General features: G+C 39.9%; 2 protein-coding genes across 3 annotated transcripts in view; both read right to left on the bottom strand.

The window, feature by feature from the left end:
* Window positions 1-2,568: 2,568 nt before the first annotated feature.
* On the bottom strand, window positions 2,569-5,358 carry LOC113169370 (collagenase 3-like). Its single transcript, XM_026370730.1, has 10 exons — window positions 5,193-5,358; window positions 4,847-5,094; window positions 4,610-4,758; window positions 4,175-4,303; window positions 3,913-4,074; window positions 3,649-3,778; window positions 3,405-3,538; window positions 3,164-3,323; window positions 2,966-3,069; window positions 2,569-2,773 (listed from the first exon to the last, which is right to left on the bottom strand). Exons 1-10 carry the CDS (start codon window positions 5,289-5,291, stop codon window positions 2,664-2,666), a joined length of 1,425 nt encoding a protein of 474 aa, XP_026226515.1. The 5' UTR covers window positions 5,292-5,358; the 3' UTR covers window positions 2,569-2,663.
* A 2,226-nt stretch (window positions 5,359-7,584) lies between these two features.
* LOC113169373 (collagenase 3-like) overlaps window positions 7,585-10,489 on the bottom strand; it is a 27,350-nt gene continuing 24,445 nt past the window's right edge. The window contains exons 1-10 of one of the 2 annotated variants that reach the window (XM_026370735.1): window positions 9,975-10,104; window positions 9,617-9,864; window positions 9,380-9,528; window positions 9,174-9,302; window positions 8,919-9,080; window positions 8,671-8,791; window positions 8,451-8,584; window positions 8,178-8,337; window positions 7,956-8,059; window positions 7,586-7,857 (exon numbers count right to left, since the gene is read on the bottom strand). In XM_026370735.1, coding sequence (XP_026226520.1) covers window positions 7,754-7,857; window positions 7,956-8,059; window positions 8,178-8,337; window positions 8,451-8,584; window positions 8,671-8,791; window positions 8,919-9,080; window positions 9,174-9,302; window positions 9,380-9,528; window positions 9,617-9,864; window positions 9,975-10,073 — 1,410 coding nt within the window. In that variant the 5' untranslated portion in view covers window positions 10,074-10,104 and the 3' untranslated portion in view covers window positions 7,586-7,753. Of the gene's footprint in view, window positions 7,858-7,955; window positions 8,060-8,177; window positions 8,338-8,450; window positions 8,585-8,670; window positions 8,792-8,918; window positions 9,081-9,173; window positions 9,303-9,379; window positions 9,529-9,616; window positions 9,865-9,974; window positions 10,105-10,489 lie in introns of those variants that run through there. The other variant, XM_026370736.1, reaches the window with a different exon arrangement.

The raw sequence follows: 10,489 nt of genomic DNA, 5'->3' as shown, positions 1-10,489 counted from the left end.
AGTAGAGGCTGGCGTTACGTTATGCAACATTAGATGCAGCTGCGCTAAAGGAAACGTCTACAAAACAGAGTGTCAGGAGTTAGTAGGACCAATAATAAGGCCAAAGCAATCTACTCTGTTCAGTGTGTTTATTGCGGCACACAAACAAAACTACAGCACAAGCATCAGCTGAGCAGTCTTTTCTTTAGAAAAACACAAAAGGAGTCAATATTAATACCTGGTGAAATCAAAGTCCTTGAAACATAGATAATCCAAACCTGTTGCTCCAATAGGAAATCCAAAATAATTCAACAGATAATCCAACGAAAAACACCGGCATTCAACAAAACACAAACTGGGAAAAAGTATCACAGTCCAAACTCCAAAGCAATAATCCATGTAGCAGAATCCTCAGCCATCGACTACTTTAACTCCTCCACACTAGTTTGTCATGAGTTCGTCAACAGGTGCAATCAACCGGTTTAACGAATGTCAAGCTGCTGCATGGACACCATTCCGCCCGGAAACGGGACCTTCAAAATAAGAGCCTGAAAGGTAGTCGGCGCATCCTCACACAGAGAGGTCGTCAAACTTTATTAACAGATGTCGTCATCATGCCTTTCAGTTCAAGTGATAAATGAATAACAATAAGTTGTGACAAAGGCAGCTAAAAAGTATTATAGTATTGCTCTTAAAAATTTATCAGAGTGAGAGTTGTGTATTTTAGTTGATCTTAGTTAAGATAAGTAGTTGCAGAGTGAGCGCTCTTTCCACTCTCTGTTCAATAGAACAGCTTTGACGTATCTTCTCCGTCGGTAAATTAAACTAGTTTAGTTTCCACAGTAAAACCAACTGGTTCATGTATATACTGAGTGTGCTTTATACGTTTTATACGTTTGTGCCTTGGAAAGCATTTGTCTTTGTAAGTATTAACATGTTTGTCATTAGAAGTTTGTTAGTTGTTCCCTGTTACATCTGATAAATTACGTGCGTTATTGTAATTGGCTTCATTCAAGTCAAGCTAGCGTGTGCGAGAGTAACATACGAAATGTGTAACGATGTGTATTATTGTTAATTTAGTTTCTTTCTGTTTCTTTCAGTTACATAAAGAAAAGATAGGAGTTTGTCCTCCAACTGTAGCCATCTCGCTTTGTTCCCTCAGAAACTCTGTTTAGTCTTCTTTACTTAGCCATCTTGTTGCTGCCTCCACTTCTGCACCATTGATTCGTTAATGTTAAACGTCTATTCCCGTGCTCTACTGCGTGACTGACTCAATATTGATCCATATATAAGGCGCACCGGATTATAAGGCTTTTGAGAAAATTGAAGGGTTTTATGTGCGCCTTATTGTGCGGAAAAACCGGACAAGAAATCTAGGTTTTAACTGTTGTCTGTATAGATTAGTTTTTGGCCTCTGGTTCTCCCTGATTTATGGGTTTCCATGGATCTCTCTCTATATTAAACAGCTTATGATTCTCATGTCTGCATATGTGCAAGTCTACATGTAAAGCCTCTGTATTTTTTTGTGTTGGTAATAAACACGATTGTGACGCTATTATTATTTTGCATTTCAGAAAAAAAAGGGAGTTATTGTCTTGTGGTTGTATGTCTGCCAACCAAGTTGTGGTTGTACATGCATGTCTGTCCAGATGCTTTTGATGTACTGAAATTTCCTCCAGCTATAAGTGATATAGCACTGACGAGAATGGGACACACATGAGGTTACAATGATCTTTGAGCACCAGTTCATCTTTTGAACAAGTGCTCTAGTACCTCATTTGGCATTCACAAGAAATTGATTCATTAAGTTGGACAGTTGTGGCAAATTGGAAGAAATTCCCTCAACAAATTGCTGACATATTAGTTCACGATGACTGGATAAAGGCGACTTTTTTCATTTGGTGTCTGCAACCAGCACACTCAGCTAAAATAGTCATAGTCATTCACCTGCTGCATTGCTTAAATCCAGACTTTTTCACAATGCACTCCAATGAGTGTCCCGTTTCACAGCATACGGCTGTTTTTTGGAAATCAGTACTTACCAGTGTATTCTCAGTATGCACTGAAAGGAGAATATACTTCATTTGAGCCCAGTACTACGCATAAATCAAAGTGTAGTAAATGATAACTGTTGTCTGTTACATTTGCAAATAAACATGTTCAGTATGTTCAGGTCAATTCTTTAAAAATGACAACAATTCTTAATGTTTGATATTGATTATTAAAAACCATAAAAATGAACTTTTGGACCCGCTGACAACACTGGAGCACACATGCAACCACCATCCAAAACTCAAAGACAAAGGCTCACATATTCAAATCATCTTGGCTTTATTTAAATTGTAGCATGTATCTGCAGGGACGGAATATTTGAGTTCTGTTTTATTTCAGTCATTCAGTAGGACACAAAACTAGAAAATTAATCCACTTAAAATTAACAAAAACTAAGGAGGAAAAAAATAATTTATAGTGTACACATAGCATATGTGTTACAAAATACAATAAATAGAAATTTGGAAAAATATTAAATATCAAACTTTAGATACTCTTTACTGCAAATTTACTGTACTTTACAATAATTTAAGACAATTTATTCAGAACAATTCAAGTACTATTTTAGTGCTGTTGCTTGTAGATTTTACTGTATATGAGGGGCTACACAAGCAATAATATGGTAATCTGGTCTAGAAGTTGTTGCAGGGCAAGAAGTAGTTGTTGTTCAGCACACGGAAAAACCACCTCGAGCTCAGGTTATACTCATAGACGGAGGTTCCACTGTAGAGATAAGTAAAACCTGCAAAACAGAGGTTCACTGTTAGTTTGTGTACAGTATATGAGGCAGGGGTTAACTTAGCATTAAGCAAACCAAGAAATCAAATACCATCATGTACAGACATGAAAGTGGCATTCATCCATCCAACCATTCAAGTAGATTTCCTAAAATACTGAATACATTAATGGTCATAAACATTATCTCAGTACTCACCGCTGTGCTGGAAAGCTGCAGTCACCTTTTTGGTAACCTGGGGGAAGTGCTTCTGAACACGTATGGGGAATCCTCTGTCCATAGCCTCTCTGGCCTCATCGTAACTGAAGGAACATAAACATCCACAGTAATTAGATCCTCTCTGTGAGGGTGAAGGCTCATTTTAAAATCAGAAATTCACATATACTTTGAACACACCTGTAGTAATTGTTGCCTACAAAAAAAAGAGTTTTGTGAGACTTTGCATCATAGAGTGCAGCATCGACCTTCTTCACTTTTGTTGGCAGACCAAAGCTTTCCAGTGTTTTAGGATAGCCTGGTACTAGATCGTAGCCGCTGAAGGCCCACACCTTCTGACCTATAGGCAGGAAAAGATTTGATGAAGTCAACTCTGATATGGAGTCAGTTTTGAAGCTCTGGTAGCTATGAAAAAACATACCTTTAAACATAAACAGCCTGTCTGACTGCTCGTTCTCATAAGCAGCATCAATCCTTGTAGGACCTTCGGGCCAGATGGTTGTGATGAGAGTTTGCTCACTTCTATAGTCCTCTGGGTTCCTGCGCCACAAGAAGCTAAGAACACAGAGACATGTAAAAAAACATGAATGATTTCAACCAATACTGTGCAGAAAAACTGCAGCAAGACTCTAGCTTTCAGATGTGCGATCATTTAGTGTCCACACCTGTCCTTGAAGAAGAGCATCTCTCCTCTGAGGTTGGCGACGGCATCCAGTACCAGGTTTGAATCACAGGCATCAGGGGTGGTGGGTGGCTGAGGTTCAGCTACAGAGGGGTCCTTATCAGGGTTTTGACCTGTTGGTTAAAAGTATTGTAAAGGCCTACATCACTGCATCATTAAAGCAAAGCCCAAACATCTGAGAAGCATCACTGAAGAGATCTGTCAGATTTAAGCACAAGCAGAGATGAACCAGCCAGTTAGTGCTAACCATAGAGAGACTGGATGCCGTTGACGTCATCACGAGGCAGAACGAAGGTGTCAGGGTTTCTGTAAGAGTACAAAGGGTACATGAGAGCACCAGGATCATCAGAGTGAGACAGACCCAGAGAGTGGCCGAACTCATGGGCAGCCACCACGAAGAGGACGTTGCCTGCAGCAGAAAACACAGAACGACAAGTCAGTGACAGCATGTGTAAAGAGACACCACCATGCAGTAAATGTTAAATGCAGAGCATTAGAAACAAACCCACCTCTGCTGGAGCGGAAGGTGAAGTACTCATCCTCATCAAAATGAGCATCACCTCCGATTTGAGGACCCGGGGGAAAGGCATGAGCCAGAGTACCACCGCTGCCGTCGAATGGGTAAAAATCACCATGTTCTGTTTGATAAGAGCCAATTCATGTCAGATTTTCAAAACAAGAAGAAATATGTACTTTCTAGTGTTATTTTCACTCCAGTGCCCAGTTCTTCATAAAACACAACCATATGCATTAAGCATAGCTAGGATGCTTTGTGGGACTTCACAACCACGCGTCTGAGCTAAGTTAACCTACGAACCAATACAGCACTCTGGAAACGTTGCCCCTATGCCAATTAGTCCAGCTTCCCTTCACTGCATGTAATGCTCTCCCTCTCCATGCTTCCTTTCTGCCTCTCCATGTTATCAAAGTTCATTTGTACTCACCTCCACCCCCAAAGGAGATCATGATGTCAGCAGTGCCACTGTAGATCTTTGTGAACCTCAGAGGAGTGACTTTGGCCCAGACCTGCAGCGCTTTATCTATGGAGTCATCCACCTCTGCTCTGGACATGTCAGGAGTGTAGTTCAAAATCCTGTGGGACAGAAAAACAGTCAACAACATGATCAGAAAGAGTCACATCACTTGATCTTTCTCACACATTCTCTGTGCAGATCATCCACCTGTAGGTCAGGCTGTTCTTCTGCCACTTGAAGTTGCTTCCGAATGTGGAGAAACGAGCCATGTTGACATCTGGAACACCGCAGCGAGGTTTCTTCATAACTGCCAGGGTTTCATTATTCATGGCCCCGGTGACCTGGAGACCAAAGAATCTCTGCATCTCACTCAGCTTCTCTGTCTCCTGGCTGATCCCCCCTCTGACAGATGGACCTTTTTGCTCTGTTAGGTTGAAGAATTTCTTCAGGTAGCCCTAAAAAAAAAAAGAAAAATGCACAACGTGTGCTCGTCTTCAATACAAAATATTAAGAATACATGAAGAATAGAAGAAGACAAAATAAAGACACTAACCTTTGCAAAATGTTCATCGTCCACAGTCTCGTCTGCCACTGGCCTGCAGTAAACGGCACCAACCAGCATCAGCAGAACGACCACACTGAAAGACCTCATGTTTCCTATTGAATGTTGTGTGTGTGTCTGTACTGGAGTCAGCTGTTATATACACTGAGGAGTGGATCTGTTGAGGAGTGGGTGTGTTGACCAACTTCATTTATGACTCAGAGTATATTCCAATAATGGATGACAGCAGCTGAAGATTGACTGAAAACATATCCCAAAATAACACAAGATGAGGTTGACAATTTGACAGTGAAGAAATAACTTTTAACCTTTCTGGGAAAAATATTAATATATACATTTGAAACATTCTTCTTCCGTTTTCTCTGGATGATGTGTCTATTGTCAGTGCTTCATACTCATCATTCATGATTTAAACAGGATGAGTGAAGGCACCTTGATTGTTTTGTCACATTCAGTAATTTCTTTATCTGTTATCTAAGGTTGTATTCTGATATTGCACCAGGGTCCTTAAGGAACTGTGTTATGATCACACATCAATCATTCCTCATTTACTGTAGTAAAATAATTAATCAGATTCAGAGCAACCTGAGGAAACAACATTTTTCTGGCCTGATGAACTTTTTAAACAGAACTGACGTCTTAAGTAGCTCCACCAAGTCAGTGAGGATAAAGAAAGAAAGCATAATTGATCTGAAATATATTTTTTACTACTATAAAATATATTTTCTTTTAAATAAACACATTTCACACATTGATCAATTTGGAAAACCTTATATCTGTAACGAAATTGTTTCCTGTGTTTTTGTATCAAATGGAAAAAACAAAAAGGTGCAACTTAATAAAGTCAAAACAACAAGCTGTGTGTGTTTCCAGGACAGTTAATCCAGTGATGAATGGATTCACAGTGAGAAACATCATTTGGGGAAATGATTGCTTCACTGTATTACATACTGCATTTCATGCTGACATGACACTTTTTACTACCTCCCTTTATTATTCATCAGGGACTATTGATTATTGAACGTAATGTGGTTATTGTCAGATGCACACACACACGCACGCATTTTTGTATGGCAGTCAGTGTGAGGACACTCATTGACATAATGCATCCCTTGCCACCTACTGTCACGTAGGCCATGCTAATCGACTCCGTTTCAATTTTGTATTTATCACGTAGTCTGCCTCATGCTAAACGTTACCCTAACAAAAACCTAATCTTAACCCTGAAATCGCTCTTTAAACACCCTTCCCATTGCAAAGATGTCCTCACTTTGTAAAAATGTCCTCATTCCAGAGTTAAAAATCCAAGGTCCTCCCAGTGATATCCTTACAAACACACACACACTGCCAACTGGTTACATTAAAAATATGAGCTGCAATAATTTGCTCCGCATGTGGCCTATATTAAAAAATGTCTTTTTTCTTATGCTAAATTCACTTTCCAGTATTTATCATGTTTATATATTTCTGTATCAGCAGCTCACAGTGAGGTTTTCTCTGTAAACTGGTGAAATACCTGCTGTGCTACTGATTGTCTGAACTAAAATGATTGAATACAATGACTGAACTCTGTGAAAGAGCTTGATAACCTGTGCATGTGTCTGGAATTGAGTCCAGTGAGTGAGTAAATGAGTAAGTGTAATATAACCCAAATTTAACCTTTTTTTGACCTATTTTCATCCATCTTACATATTCTGTTTATATAAAGAGTTCTCTGCATTGATGTTATTCTGTGTTTGTGTTGTTGTTGGATCTTTTCTGGTTGTGTTTTTTTTTTTCTTTCTGTCTGACTTGAGAACAACTGTAACAAGACAAATGTTTACATTATTGTCTGATTGTTCAGTGAAGTTCTCACTTTTATTATTGTTATTGTTGTTATTGGTGGTAGTAGTAGTAGTAGTATTTAAATGTATAATATTTAATCCAGCCAAATACGGTGATAAAATAACCAGTTGTATGAGTGAGATTGAACTCAGCAATATAGTTAATCTAACTCACTAGGTTGGGTCATGAAAACAAACCAGCATTCTGGATTAAAAAGTAAAACCCAGAACTTGGGTCAAATCAACCCAATGTGTGTTCTGTCCTATAGTGAACCAGCAGCTTAGCAGCTTAACCAGGGTTAAGGTTGGGTTATTTTTTAACCCAGCTGTTTTTTGAGGTATATGTACAAGTAGAAGTATCACTTAAGAATTGACATAATCTAAAATATACTTAAAATATAGAACAGAACAGTTTATTTTACACACAATTTGAATTTATGTTGACATGTACAGTTTAACAGTGTAAATCTAACTAATGTAACATATTCCAAAAATCCACAGTTAAATTTATGCAGCAAAAAAAAAATCAAAATAAAAAATAATTAAGTTACAGTGTATTACATAAATATAACAGAACAAAATAGTGAGAGTTAAATTAACATTGGCAGTATTAGTACACAGTAAACAGTGCAGTACAACAATTTCATTACATATTATAAAATACATTTATGCCTATTATGAAAACTTTTTAATTTTGGTGCCTTCATTGTCATTCAGTGGTAAAGTGATCTAGAACCTGGTGCAGGGCAAGAAGTAGTTGTTCCTCAGCACACGCAGCAACCTCCCACCACTGTACTCCTGCATGTAAGCTCCAGTGTAGAGGTAAGTAAAACCTGCAGGACACACATTACATATTAGATCATGTAAACTGTAAAGATCTTGCCACTTCCTGCTGGAGTCTCGACTAATATCTGCCTTGATTGCCACTCACCTCTGTGCTGTAAAGCTGCTGTCACCTGTCTGGTTAGTCCAGAGAAGGTTTCATCCACCCTTTTGGGAAATCCTGGGTCCATAGTCTTCTTGGCCTCATCATAACTGAAGAAATATACAGGCAGTAATTAGAATGAATCATACACTAATAATCTTGTTGTAAACCAAGATGAGAGCTAAATCAGTCATCTACATATAAATTAATCATGCCATTTGAACACACCTGTAGTAACTGGTGCCTACAAAGAATAAAGTCTTGCCAGTGTCTGAGTCATAGAGAGCTGCATCGATTTTCTTCACGGTTTTGGGCAGACCAAAACTGGAAATTTGTTTAGGATAGCCACGCAGAAGAACGTAGCCGCTGAAAGCCCACACTTTACGATCTGCAGAGAAATAAAAAGACTTCTCAGAACGTATAAAGAGGGAAATGATGTAGATTGGATAATACAACACTAGAAGCTTTGTATACAGACATACATAGATATGAACCACATACCTTTAAAGAGCATCACACTGTCTAACTCTTGGCTCTCGTAAGCAGCGTCAATATTGATGGGCGCTTCGGGCCAGAAGCTTCTGATGAGAGTTTGCTCAGGTGTACTTCGTTGGGGGTAGCTGCGCCAGAAGAAGCTGCAAACACACACATTAGAAATGAATCAATTATTCCAGCCAGCTACACTGTGAAGAAAACTGTGAGCATCTAGTGTCTACAATACCTGTCTTTGAAGAAGAGCATCTCTCCTCTCAGGGTGGCAACAGCATCCAAGACCATGGTTGAGTCACAGGCATCGGGGGTGGTGGGGGCTGTGGGGCCAGGCACCTTGTCAGGGTTTGGACCTGCAGGTTAAATAAATTGAATTATGCCTGAGTCATGTGATGCCATAGATGTAGAAGCTGTTCAGAGAGTTTGCTTAAGTTCACTTTGCAATAACCAACCACACTGATCCATTCAGTTAATACTGACCATAGAGAGACTGGATGCCATTGACGTCATCACGGGGCAGAATGAAGGTGTCAGGGTTTCTGTAAGAGTACACGGGGTACATGAGAGCACCAGGATCATCAGAGTGAGACAGACCCAGAGAGTGGCCGAACTCATGGGCCGCCACCATGAAGAGGACGTAGCCTGCAGCAGAAAACACAGACACAGGTCATTTATCTCTCTCCCTGGTTAAATCAAGTCGTGACGTTTTCTGAATATCTTGTATAAAATTCTGACTTGTAGTTGAGCGGAAAGTGAAGGTCTCATCATCATCAAAATGAGCATCTCCTCCAATGCCAGGACCCGGGGCGAAGGCATGGGCAAGCGTGCCATCAGGGCCATCGAATGGATAAAAATCACCATGTTCTAGTAACAAGAACATTTTGATATCAGATTTTGCTCAACAAATAGTTAGTTATTCTCAGTAGTTATTTTGTACTCACCTTGGCGCCCAAAGGAGACCATGATGTCAGCAGTGCCACTGTTGATTTTTGTGAATCTCAGAGGAGTGACTTTGGCCCAAACCTGCAGGGCTTTATCTATGGAGTCATCCACCTCTGCCCTGGACATGTCAGGAGTGTAGTTCTCAATCCTGTGGGACAGAAAAACACAAATTAGATTTATGTCTGTCACATACTTTTCCTCCAGTTAGTCCCTCAAACACTCTTCAGATCACTCACCTGTAGGTCAGGCTGTTTTTCTCCCACTTGAGGTTGTTTCCAAAGGTGGAGAAACGAGCAACTTTTCCATCTGGAACACCACAGCGAGGTTTCTTCATCAAGGCTAAGGTGTCTGCATCCAGTGTCCCAGTGATCTTGAGACCAAAGAATGTCTGCATCTCAGTGAGCTTCTTGGTCACCGGGCTGATCCCCCGTCTGACAGCTGCACCAGTTACCTCTGTTAGGTTGAAGAATTTCTTCAGGTAGCTCTGTCAGAGAGGAAACAGTGTTTGATTCTTACACATGCAGCAGCTGCACAGCATTCAGAATTCAAGTAGTGAAAACACATGGATAAAGATGGCAAATGAATCTTACATACCTCTGCAAAATGTTCATCTTTCACAGTCACCTTTGATACTGGTAGGCAGTAAACTGCGACTGCCAGGCTCAGTAGAATGCTCAGTTTGAAGGTCTTCATGTTTCCTCTCTTCTGGCAACGTGTTTGTCTGGGCTAGACGCAGCTGGTTTATATTGTGGGCTCCAGGTGTGTTGAGCAACTACCTCTCTGTCTCTGACTCAGGGAAATGTCCTTTTATGGAGATGTAGAGTTTTCATTGCCCACCCAGTAAAGGTTTTCCCAAAAGACGCTGCAATTGTGACGTCACATCACGTCTAGGTGTCTTACACACAAGAGATGTTGCTTGAGAAGATTGTATCTATTTGGTCTTCAGCATGTCCCCGTTTTATTGAATGTGAAAATGTTTTACTGTGTACATATCAAAATATGTATGAATTTATACATCTGCATTATCTGAATACTGGAAACAGTGATTCTTAAGGTACATGTTATAGATACAGTCAAGAAACTGCAGTTGGTGATGTAAAAATGTAAAT

Source organism: Anabas testudineus, chromosome 14, assembly GCF_900324465.2.
Source record: "Anabas testudineus chromosome 14, fAnaTes1.2, whole genome shotgun sequence".
NCBI classification, from domain to species: Eukaryota; Metazoa; Chordata; class Actinopteri; order Anabantiformes; family Anabantidae; genus Anabas; species Anabas testudineus.
Note: the sequence above shows the minus strand (reverse complement) of the source record. Positions and strands in the feature narration are given on the sequence as shown.

Bases quoted from the DNA above. Each gene is read 5' to 3' on its own strand.
- LOC113169370 (XM_026370730.1), bottom strand. From the start codon at position 5,291: ATGAGGTCTTTCAGTGTGGTCGTTCTGCTGATGCTGGTTGGTGCCGTT. The intron at 4,759-4,846 runs GTGGATGATCTG...TCTGTCCCACAG, and splicing joins AAGAACAGCCTGACCTACAG to GATTTTGAACTACACTCCTG. The intron at 3,324-3,404 runs GTATGTTTTTTC...TCCTGCCTATAG, and splicing joins CAGGCTGTTTATGTTTAAAG to GTCAGAAGGTGTGGGCCTTC.